This window comes from Penaeus vannamei, chromosome 3, assembly GCF_042767895.1.
Source record: "Penaeus vannamei isolate JL-2024 chromosome 3, ASM4276789v1, whole genome shotgun sequence".
Lineage (NCBI taxonomy): Eukaryota > Metazoa > Arthropoda > Malacostraca > Decapoda > Penaeidae > Penaeus > Penaeus vannamei.
In genome coordinates, this window is record NC_091551.1 from 8,290,594 (window position 1) to 8,303,093 (window position 12,500).

Here is a 12,500-nt window from a genome sequence, read left to right on the forward strand (position 1 = left end):
TCTGAGATGTTGGGAGAGGAAATTCATTGAGAAAAAAGGAAACGGAGTTGAATGTACATCATCTTTGATGGTAAAAAAGGCAATAGCAATTGTAATTTTTTACTCAAGGATATAATTGATGATAGTTATCAATTTTTCACTAAAAAAATTAAAAGTGATAAAATTTTCCATGTATAAAAATAAAATCAGTGTCAATCAAATATTTTTTTAAACCTGTGAGCAAACTATAAAAACATAATTTGCAGGAAACAAATTAAAGCTTTAAACAGAACTGACTGGGGATACCAAAGAAATTAACATATCAGTGATTGTGAAGAAGCTTGTGTACAAACACGTGGCTTTCTATTTAAAGGCTTAGGCATCTATGAAAGATATGATTTCATTGATAGAGGCAGTAAAAGAAAGAACCATTTATGTCCTGTAGTTCCAGAATCTTGTAATTTAATAGGCTAAAATTCTATGTGAAAACTGTACATATATATGAAAAGTGGAACTATAAAGCATTATATAACAGGGAAGCAAAGATTTACATAAAAATCTCACACAATTAGGAATCAATATTAATTGCATATAATTTCTAAAGAAAATCAGTCATTCCTTAAGAGAGTTGAGTGTTCTTTGACATAGATAATATATCTTTAAAACGAATACAATGTATATCTATTTATCTATCAACACACAGTATGACTATTCAATGAATTTGCCTAATATATCCTGCCTTGTAACATACGTAAGACAATGGCTGCATCCAGATCATAGAATCAATGCAACTTAAAGAACCAAGGATAATAATATGAACATATATAAAATAGGCTAAAAATGAGGATTACCTTTCTAGCCTACTGGCTTTGGCTATATTCCCCATATCAATAATAACTCATAACAACTAATAGAAAAGAATAATAAAAATAAAAATACAACATACTTGAGTACTCTTCTGAAATTATAATTCTAAACAAATAACACAAAACCTAGCTACAATTACCATCAACCATTTCCAACTTACTTTTCTCCATCAGGAAGAGATATCCTTGTCGAGTGTACATTTTGTCCATGTTCCCTGGATCCATTGATTTCTGCAGATATTGCAATATTATTAGAGGCTAGAATTAAAGATCAATAATAGTTAAAAGTTAATCAATCAGTAAACTATAAATAATCATCAGCCTTACTAATTCTGTGGGATTCGTCCCCTTAAAAAAAAACTTTCATACAGGAAAACAATGCAAAATACAATACGAAAAGTAAAGCCCTAAATTTCTATCAAAAATAAGTACCTGAAAGGAAATCAGTGAAAAATATAAAACAATGATAATAAATGAAAAATAAATTGCCTATCACTACCTTCATACAAGGTGCATTTCTCTTTCTCTTCTGTGACTACCTTTTTTTCCTACTGATTTTACAAACTACTGTGAAAATCCTTAGTACATCTGACAGTTGATCAACCCATTAGTTCAAAGTACAATTAAAAGTCTCACTGGTATGAGTGACAATGCATTATATTCGTTAATGTTTTAAAAGTATAAATGAAGAGATAACAACTTTATTTGAAAGTCACCTCTTTCCTAATTAAATAGGTATTACACTACTGTTTTACTCAATCTACCAGCAAAAAAGCTTGTGTATCATGCAATTCCTTGCAAAAAATCACAAGAATTTGTTTTTTGATTTTGTGAAAAAATATTTTTCAGTCTTTAATCAAATGTTTTAACTAAACCTGGGTACCTAACATTAGAATAGCACAAAACAATCTCTGAATAATATAAATGATAAATTTAAGAGATAAAATCCCTTGTGGAACTTCTTAGGGAAAGTTCTGGCCATACAGGAATAGACAGGGGAAGAAGACTGACTGGCAGCACGGCAAAACAACACTGTCAAAATCAACATGTAAATTAGTGCAGGAGAGGCTTACATATATAGACACAGGGAGACATAATCAAAATTACATAAAATCATGATCCCTTACATTAGATTATTTGCCGTCATCCAACATAAAATAAAACTGAAGTGGTTAATCAACAAATTAATAAACAAATGGCCCACATATAATCTTCATTGGTAAGGGTAAAACTGAAAACTATTTATTGTACTAACATAATGTACTTAAAGTTATGAGGAGACTTTTAATCACTGAACATATCATCAAGGAAAATGACAAGATTATTTGAATATTCACCAAGAGGAGATAGTAAAGCCATCATATATCCCAGTGTTATGAACTCAAGTGTAAAGGTGGTTCGTATTATTATTAGTCATTTAATAAGAAATATTGCATTACACCACTAATATCTATAACAGTTAACTGATATCTACCCATTCTAAACTCAAGTAATATTTCTAAAGAGGCACCATTAAAGGGTGGCATTGATAAAATTAGAGAGTAGTGCTCCAAAACCATACTGCTGTAAGAAACTTTCCACTGCAGTAAAATAAAATTGTTAATACAAGTTGTTTCTGGCATGCAAATTAATACATAAAAAAATCATAATAATCAGACCAAAAAAAAATTCATTCTTTAAAGCTTTGAGAATCTAAAAGGTTTTAACATCAATCAAGTGTACCACAGGAAACTGGTGAAGACGCATGTTCTGTTCACCATTAGCGATGCATACAGGATGACCTACAAAAGAACACATGCTTTTTACCTGAAAAACAAGCTGGAAAAGGGGCAAGACCATTAATCAAATAATGCAGTTGATTCTACTATATTTAAAAAGCACTAATGATCCTTGATCAAAAGTAACCTCATATAAACAGATCAGCAACCAAAGGTAAACTAAAGTTGGGATTAAACTTTAAGGTTTAATTATAAGTAAAAAAAACTAAGATTAATCAATATTAGACAAAATAAATATGTTAAACTTCTATAAACAAACAAAATGTCAGACCAAAACCACTACTAATACAAGACAGCTCAATGCAGTTACCATACAACAATAACAGTAAAATACACAGGCTACATAGCAACAAGCCCCACTGATACCTTGCCACACACTCTGGCTGGCATATCAAACTCAGCATACAGTAATTTTGACCGCATCAGTTCCTCAATAAATTTCTCTGACAATTTTGAATCTCAATCTTTGGTAATAATTAATTCTGTGTATATGAAATAATTTACTCTTGTTTTCACAGATAAATGTATCTGTGACTATCATTATTGATATAAAATAAATGTTAGCTTTTAAATGTGATAAAATTGTACATAATTCATCAAAGTCTTTTTCAGTACATATCCATAAGAATACAAAAAACAAGTAGGAACCTGATCAAAGCATACATATACATCTATTTTCATTTCTTAAATGAAAACATACAATGATACAGACAGTTTTACAAGTAATTGTATGTGGCAAAATTTTAACTAGAAATGTATCATGCAAATTCTTCATAAATACCAATTTGCTTATATTAATCTTCATAATATCAGGTACAGAGTGTGTGCTTAGGCAGGTGTGAGTTAGTGAGAAGCAGCGGAGACACATTACCGTCTTACGCACCTCCAGCATCTTGTTCTTCAGGGAAACTGACTCTTGGCGGGTTGCTAAGAAGTTCTCTCGGGTCTGAAGGGTGGAAGTTATGTCCACAGGCAGGTCGGTACAGAATGATATAAAAAGAATATGAGTTACATTTCATGGGCATGCTTGGTTTCTTAAAAAATCTCCCATAAGATATATAAAACTCAAAAATTGTTAAATATTGGACCACGTTCTATACATATAAAATCTCGAGACACATAAATATACCATTATTTCATATCAAATATTATTCTGAAAAAATTCTAAATACTCTTTTCAAGACTAACCCTTTGTACTCGAACTTGTAGATTACGCATGTAAGGGCTACAGTCATTGAACACTTCGTGGCCTTGATGATAGAATGTCAACCAACTATACATGTAACTCAATAACTGTGGGGAAGAGTGAGTGAGTGAATGAATAAATCAATGAAGTAATAGCCACAGATAAATCCACAAGTAAATACTTAATACATAACTTAGTTCAGTTTAAAACAATTTCTTGTATATTCATTTTGAATAACATTAAATCAAACAATTATAGCAAATCATGAAACAACCAAATCAAAAACTTTGTATCCATTGCATCTGTCAGTTCTAATAGGCCTAAATTCTTATATTTTGTTTAGCATTTTGCCTTTCAACTTTTCAATTTATCAATTTCAGGTCTTCAATCAACAAATCAATTACTAAATCATTCTACACCAACTCCTTGTTATATGGCTAAACCTCACAATACAAATAAAACTCTTATTATGCACTCTTATTATCACAAGAACAAATTCAACTTGTTTTCAATCGTGAAGCACAAAAAAAAAATTGAGAATAAGTTTTTAAATATTACCGTTTCCACAAACTCAAACTTCTTCCTTTCCTGAACCTCCTGCAGCAGAAATACGTAGTCAAGTGAGGCGTGCACAAAGTGCCGCTGTTCCATCTCCACTGAAGCATCAGCCTGCAAAGAAAAACAATTGTTGTAGTTGTAATGAAGTAAATTATCAAAGGAACAAACAACTTCAACTTCTTGTCAACACAGTAAATGGTATACTAAAAACAGTTTCCTCATGGGGTTATTGATTTCTCATAATTCTTTTGGAAGTCAATACACAATCATTAAAAAGAATATTAGCCAAAACTGAGGTAAATAAAATTAAAGGGAGCAAGTGGTAACTAAAGTAACCTATTTTCACACAACTGTGTGTGTGTGTGTGTGTGTGTGTGTGTGTGTGTGTGTGTGTGTGTGTGTGTGTGTGTGTGTGTGTGTGTGTGTGTGTGTGTGTGTGTGTGTGTGTGTGTGTGTGTACTTGTATTTATATATGTATGTATGTATGTATGTATGTATGTATGTATGTATGTATGTATGTATGTATGTATGTATGTATGTATGTATGTATGTATATATATGTATGTATGTATATATGTATGTATGTATGTATGTATGTATATATGTATGTATATATGTATGTATGTATGTATGTATGTGTATGTATGTGTATGTATGTGTGTGTATGTGTGTGTATGTGTGTGTATGTGTGCATATGTGTGTATGTGTGTGTGTGTGTGTGTGTGTGTGTGTGTGTGTGTGTGTGTGTGTGTGTGTGTGTGTGCGTGTGTCTGTGTATGTATGTGTGTGTGTGTCTGTGTATGTATGTGTGTATGTGTCTGTGTATGTATGTGTGTATGTGTCTGTGTATGTATGTGTGTGTCTGTGTGTATGTATGTGTGTGTCTGTATGTATGTGTCTGTGTGTATGTATGTGTCTGTGTGTATCTGTGTGTGTGTGTGTGTATCTGTGTGTGTCTGTGTGTATATATGTATGTGTCTGTGTGTATGTATGTATGTATGTATGTATGTATGTATGTATGTATGTATGTATGTATGTATGTATGTATGTATGTATGTATGTATGTATGTGTATGTGTATGTGTATGTGTATGTGTATGTGTATGTGTATGTGTATGTGTATGTGTATGTGTATGTATATGTATATGTATATGTATATGTATATGTATATGTATATGTATATGTATATGTATATGTATATGTATATGTATATGTATATGTATATGCATATGCATATGCATATGTATGTATATGTATGTATATGTATGTATATGTAATATATATGGACAAAACTTGCAACACATTTATCTTTTCTGATTAATCATCCAAGGTTTAAACTACATGTATATGCATATTGAAAGTCTCCAACATGATTCTCTGTTTGCTTTTTAAAAACAAACGGATTTTTAGCCTTTTCGCTTGATAGAGTAAAATGGCATTATAATATTTCCTGAATACACTGATATTGCTGGATATGTACGGTAGTCAGTCATTGGAGGAACCCAATGTATAAGATTTTATTTATGAAAGCATACGACAGTTACTGATCATGGTGATATCGGTTGAAATTGTGGTATCAGTGCGGGTGCTGATAACCAACCCAAAAGGTGGCAACTCGGTAAGGCATTGGAGTCGATACAGGAATAACTATGAAAACTGTGAATAACGATAAAACCACTAATTGAGCCAATCTGCATGGTTTTGACGCAAGTGGTAATTGTAATAAGAAGAGTAATTCATCTACACTGATAATCTTAACCGATGGTAGTTGAACAGCATGAGGGGAGAAAGGGAAAGATGGGGTGCTGTTTCAGAAATGGCGTCGGCGGCAGCGAGAACGTGGAAACACAACACCTGAACTGAAAGGAGGTTGCGGCCTCTATTCTCTCGCCGGGATTTCCTCTTTGTTGGTCTCGGCCACGGGGGAGAAGGCTCTTCTTTCTCTCCATGTTGCCAAAGCCAACTCTCCCTTTCTTCCTCCGCCCGGACGAGCCCGCTTCTCATCAGCGCCCGCCCTCTCATCAACTTTATCCCGCTACGTTTTTCTTTTCTTCTCGATATCTTCAAGGTACTTTCCCCAAACCATATCGAGCTCTCAGCTCGCGTTCCCCGCCCTAGGGCGTTTCGGATGTCATAGGAAACACTTCCCAGGAGATATTTAATTAGGAATAACGGTTTCATTCACTGTGGCATAGCATCTCAACCCCTAAAAATATATAAGCATTAGCGCCTTACGACACATTTGGCCCTGCAATATAAACACCGTAAAAGTTCCCCAGAGTGGCATCCCCTGCACCCCCTCCCCCGCCCCTCCACACGAGAACTAACATTTCCTCGGGAACTCCGGCAGAAGTTAGGAAAAGGTGCAGGCATTAAATTGCATTTATTTGTTTTAGTGACACCAACTGTTTGTTTGTTTCGTTATTCTTGCGAGATATCAGTACTAATCCATGCCAAAAATACTAATTACCTTCACCTTTTCATTTATCAATCTTTTCAACTTTCCAATTATCTGTCTTTTTTTGGCTTTTCACTGAAGCTAGTATTCGCAAATCTAATTGAACTGAAGTAACTGATTTACACTTTTCACATTTTCATTCCTTACAACATATCCACTTGTACAGGATTATATTTACTTCCAAATCCAATTCAAAAGTTAAATACGCATCTGAAAATCGCACATTTGTTGATAAAGTGAAAGTTACCGAGAATGCCTCCGCTGCCAAGAATGACAAAATGAGTTAAAGTCAGCTTTTTCGAATGAAATGAAACTCTTCTAAAGTGGAGCCTGTCTCTGTCTGTCTCTGTCTGTCTCTGTCTGTCTCTGTCTGTCTCTGTCTGTCTCTGTCTGTCTCTGCCTGTCTCTGCCTGTCTCTGCCTGTCTCTGCCTGTCTCTGCCTGCCTGCCTGCCTGCCTGCCTGCCTGCCTGCCTGCCTGCCTGCCTGCCTGCCTGCCTGCCTGCCTGCCTGCCTGCCTGCCTGCCTGCCTGCCTGCCTGCCTGCCTGCCTGCCTGCCTGCCTGCCTGCCTGCCTGCCTGCCTGCCTGCCTGCCTGCCTGCCTGCCTGCCTGCCTGCCTGCCTGCCTGCCTGCCTGCCTGCCTGCCTGCCTGCCTGCCTGCCTGCCTGCCTGCCTGCCTGCCTGCCTGCCTGCCTGCCTGCCTGCCTGCCTGCCTGCCTGCCTGCCTGCCTGCCTGCCTGCCTGCCTGCCTGTTTGTGTCAGTGAAATTATCTTCTTTCTTCACAAAATAGAAGGTAGATTTATTTCTGCTCTCCCGTAAAGGGAGCAAAAATAGTTTTCTGATTCAGCCTTAAAAATCTGAGCTTACACCATAGAAAGTCATTAGACGAAAGACCACACCGTACTAGTAAGCTGCATCGATAAACCACAAATGAATACGTCATTATCGAGATTCCAGTAATATACGAACTTTTCGGTTTCTGAGCGAGATATTTGATTATGAATACCAAAGCCAAAATAGAATCCTTCCCCGCTATAATAGCCTCCCAATTTTCTTTTCTAATCCTCCTCCGTTTTCATAATTTATTCTTTCTTCTCTTCCTCATTCTCCCACTGCCACTCTCACTCTCACTCTCACTCTCACTCCCACTCCCACTCCCACTCCCACTCCCACTCCCACTCCCACTCCCACTCCCACTCCCACTCCCACTCCCACTCCCACTCCCACTCCCACTCCCACTCCCACTCCCACTCCCACTCCCACTCCCACTCCCACTCCCACTCTCACTCCCACTCCCACTCCCACTCCCACTCCCACTCCCACCCCCACTCCCACCCCCACTCCCACTCCCAATTCACTCCCACTCCCTCTTCCACTTCTCCCCCTCTCTCCTTTCCCCTTCTTCCCTCCGTAACTCTCTGTAGCGATCCCAGAGTTAATGACCTTCCACAGCCACCAGTATCGCGCTACAGTCCGACCTTTATCGGCATCTTCGATCAAGCATCCCCTCCCCCCCCACCTTCCCTTCTCCCTAACCCACCCACATCCTCACCCTTCTTCCTTACCCACCCCCTCTCCAGCCTCCTTCTTTACCCACCTCCTCCCTCCTTCCCCTCCTTCCTTCCTTCCTTGCCCATCCCCTCCATCACCCTCCTTCCTCACTCAGCCCCACCTCTTCCCTTACCCACCTCCTCCCTTACCCACGCTTCTCCTACCCTCCTTCTTTAACCATCCCCTCCCCCTCCCCCTCCCCCATCCCCCTCTCCCCTCCCTCCTCCCTCCTCCCTCCTCCCTCCTCCCTCCTCCCTCCTCCCTCCTCCCTTAACCCACCCCGTCTCTCCTTCCTTACCCGCCCCCACCCCAGCCATAACTCCGGATCATCAGACCCACAGCAGCCCTCGCTACCGGCCCTTACTAAGCCCTTTTTCCGGCCTGTGTATGGCTTCCAGACCTACGCCTCTTACCTCTTACCGCCCCCTTTTCTCGCCCCTCCCCCTCCCCCTTCACGCCCCTCCCTATCCCCTTTCTCGCCCCTCCCTCCTCTCCCTCTCCCCTACCGATGCTCCTCTGGGCACCCTTACTACCCTCTATAAAAGCAGGAACAAAATGTCAACCCGCAGTAAAAGAGCAATAATGCAACGATGGCCGCTAGTTTGCTTCGTTCCTCGTAGCAAGGTGGAGGACGAGCACGGAAGGGCAGAGGTCGAGGACGAGCACGGAAGGGCAGAGGTCGAGGACGAGGGGGAAGGGCAGAGGTCGAGGACGAGGGGGAAGGGCAGAGGTCGAGGATGAGAGGGAAGGGCAGAGGTCGAGGACGAAGGGGAAGGGCAGAGATGAAGGACGAGGGAGAAGACCACAGGTGGAGGACGAGGGAGACCACAGGTGGAGGACGAGGGGGAAGAGCACAGGTGAAGGACGAGGAGGGAGGAAGATAGGGTGAGAGGGGGAGAGAGGAGTGAGAGAATTGGGAGAGGGGAGGAGAGGGGAAGAAAGAGAAAGTAACTAGGAAGACATCTCGAAAGCCCCTCGGGACAATACGAAGGACTTATCACCGAGTCTTGAAAACTCGAGAGATCTAACGAAAAAAAAAACTGGAGAATCCGTAGCTATACCTGCCAGGGATGAGATGGAGGGAGAGGGAAAGGGACAGGCGGAGGCAGAGAGAGAGGGAAAGGGAAAGGAAAAGGGAGAGGGAGAAGGGGAGGGAGAGAGAAAGGAAAAGGCGGAGGACGAGGGAGAAGGAGAGAGATAAATTCTGGCATGATTCCCCTCGCGGCGAGCTGGGCGGGCGGAGAGCGCGGAGGCCTAGCGTTGTTTTGGACGGGTTGTCATGGCCACCTCCGGGACGGCGCGGCGGCGCTCCTGCCGTCCTCTCCCCCTTTGGCCGAGATTATCAATTTCCACGTCCAGCCAAGGGTAAACTTATTGGAAGGGTGAGAAGGGAGAGAGAGAAGAAGGGAGGGATAAACAAGTAGGGGGTGCAAACGGCGGGAATCTAGCGTTCTCTGCGAATCAATCTTGCCCTCTAATCAATGACTCACGTGCTCAGGAGTGCTTTATTAACGCTGTTTTACACAACCCCGCCCCTGCTCTGTCCCTCGTTAAAATTATCTCGTCCTTCCCGCGCCGTTCTTCGTTAATCACCTTAATGATATCTCTGGCGCCTCGACACCCCATTACTTATTTTTCCCCATTAACCTTTATTCTACTCCTGCTGCATCGTGTGTTTTCCCTCATCATTACCGCTGTCCCGTGGCCAGGTTGTCTCCATGGTGCCGCCCACCATCTCTTTCATATCTTTTATTTTCACCTTGGCAATACTTTCCCACCTTAACACAATTTTCACAGTAGCACCATTTCGTTTACATCATTTTCACCATAGCACCATTTCATTTCCATACCATCCTTTCCCATACTGGGAGTTTCCCCCCCCCCCCCCCCCCCCCGTTCCCGGGCCTTCAGAAAAGGGCGACGAAGAGCCACGAGCGGCCCTGAGCGAGTGTGCACAGTGTGCGCCTCCGCCCACGCACACGTAACCTTCCTTCCCTCCAGACGACCCGCCCGCCTGTCCAGCACTCCCTGATCCGACCACACCCGATCTCTTCCATTTTTCCTCTTCTCCGAATCTTATTCCCGTTCTTATTCTCGTTATTTCCAGTTCCAAGTACATAAGAAATGAACATCCTCGTCACTCCTTTATTTCACTTTTTTCTTAGGCCTATTTATCCTTCCATTCCTCTATTCCCTAAATCGCACACCTTCCCTGCCCTTCCTCAACCCCTCAGCCAGCTCCGCCCGGCCCTCGCCCGGCCCTCGCCCGCGCCGCCCCCTCAAATTACCATCTAATCTGCATGTTCATTTCCTCTCGTGACAACTTCTAGGTTAATGGAATTATTGATCATTGCTTAATAGCCTCTGCAGCAGCCGCGATTGCCGAGGCCCCATTAGGCCAGCGCCGCAGGCTCGGTTTTGCAGCAGCCATTAGCCATACGGCCTATCATCAAATGGCCATGCTGCAGGCACCCGGAATGAGAAGTGGAATTTGACTATCAATCAAATCACTCACTATCAGGTCACCTTCAGGACTGGAGTCGTGCCCCTAGCCCGGTCAAAATGACTGAGCGGTGACTCGAAGAGCGTGGCAAGTCTACGGCCTCCCGCGCCAGGTTTCACTTTCCTCGCACGTAGACATCAACGCACGAGGCGTCCACGGTTGATACGGAACTCGTAAATCCGTTATTACAAAACCCCTTTGATCCCACGTGAGCCAACAGTATGGACTATCAGAATGAAGATGTAACAAAAAAACAAAGACAAAATGAATCAAACAAACCCCGTAAGTGGGACATTATTCCGTCGCCGCTGGAGAGAAACTGCATGCAAAGGGCCGAACACCCTTACCCAGCAGTGGATCCGCACAGGAAATGTGCTTTACATTCTCTTTGTAACTCCATGTCTTTGATTACTATCAACATAGTTCAATAAACTCACTTAGAATTACGAAAAGCAATAAAACAAATGCTGACGATAGAGTTTAGGGTGCTGCAGTGAGTCAAGGTTAATAGGGTTGAGGTGAATTGGACAGACAGGTGAGGCGGGCGCGGGTTCGGCTCAGGTGGCATGTTAAACAGCGGGTGAAGACCCCCACCCCTCCGCCTATGCTGACCTACTTCCTCCTCGCCCTATCCTGTCTCCCTGCACACCATACACCTTCCCCCTCCCCCGTCGGCCCTATTCTCAATGTCTCTCCCCCTTGCAGACCTGCCATATGTCACTGCGTCACTTGAGTTTTCCCAACAGACACGCTTCTCTGCCGGCCCGAAGCTCTCTCTCACAGCACAGGATAAGGGTACCGCTTGGCAATCACAGCGCTGGGTGTTGGCGGATCAGGGAGGAAATACGACGATAATATCCCCACGCGACCACCACATCGCCATCCGCCCGTGGCGAGGGCGCCTTCACACCCTCGCCGTCCATTCGCTCGTCATCCTATCTACTCCCCTTTCCCTCTCCCTTTCTCGTTCTCGTTCTCTTTTTCTTTCTCTCTCTCTCGTTTTAGTTCTAGCTCTCGTTCCCTTTTCCTTTCTAACCCTCGCTCTCATTCCTTCCTATACATCAGTGCATTACCTTGACATTCCCCGCACCCTCCTGCCTCCCCTGCAACCCCCTCCTCTCCCCCTCCCTTCCCATTCACCAACATGCACACCTACATTTTTCACGATCAATCAATACAGCCTCCCGCTCTTCAGGCTCTTCTACCTTCCCCTCATCTCCCCAATTATCCGATCTTCCCTCGGCTCTTCTCTGCTTGGGCTCTCATTCTTTTTTTCCCGTCCCCTCTACGTGCCCTCCTCTTATTATTATTATCTACTCCCCTCCCATTCCCCCCTTCGCCCTCCTTTCATTCTCTTGTTCGTCTCCCCGTCCGGATTGTTTCGATAGTTGTCTCCCCAACTTGGCTCGTCTAGCTTCGCATCCTTCTCATTTTCTTCATTTTTTCTTCTCTTATCTTCTGGTACATTTTATCTATATGTTCTCTTCCCTTTTTTATTCCGTTCTGGTACGTTCTCTCTCGCGTGCTATCCTGCAATCGATTTTCTTCTGTTCTGCTGTTCCATTTGCTTCTGTTCTGTTCTTGGACTGATCTGTTCTACCCGTCTTCATCCCTTAGCTTTA

The 12,500-nt window shown here is 42.3% G+C and overlaps 1 protein-coding gene across 30 annotated transcripts in view; it reads right to left on the reverse strand.

Moving 5' to 3' along the window:
• Positions 1-12,500, reverse strand: part of Graf (GTPase regulator associated with FAK) — a 189,599-nt gene that overhangs the window by 26,569 nt on the left and 150,530 nt on the right. For 17 of the 30 annotated variants that reach the window (XM_070140673.1, XM_070140621.1, XM_070140669.1 and 14 more), the window contains 5 exons: positions 4,368-4,478; positions 3,812-3,916; positions 3,495-3,569; positions 1,007-1,076; position 1 (listed from right to left, as the gene is read on the reverse strand). The exon at position 1 is cut by the window's left edge and continues 47 nt beyond it. In XM_070140673.1, coding sequence (XP_069996774.1) covers position 1; positions 1,007-1,076; positions 3,495-3,569; positions 3,812-3,916; positions 4,368-4,478 — 362 coding nt within the window. The remainder of the gene's footprint in view (positions 2-1,006; positions 1,077-3,494; positions 3,570-3,811; positions 3,917-4,367; positions 4,479-12,500) is intronic. The other 13 variants (XM_070140693.1, XM_070140655.1, XM_070140662.1 and 10 more) reach the window with 3 other exon arrangements.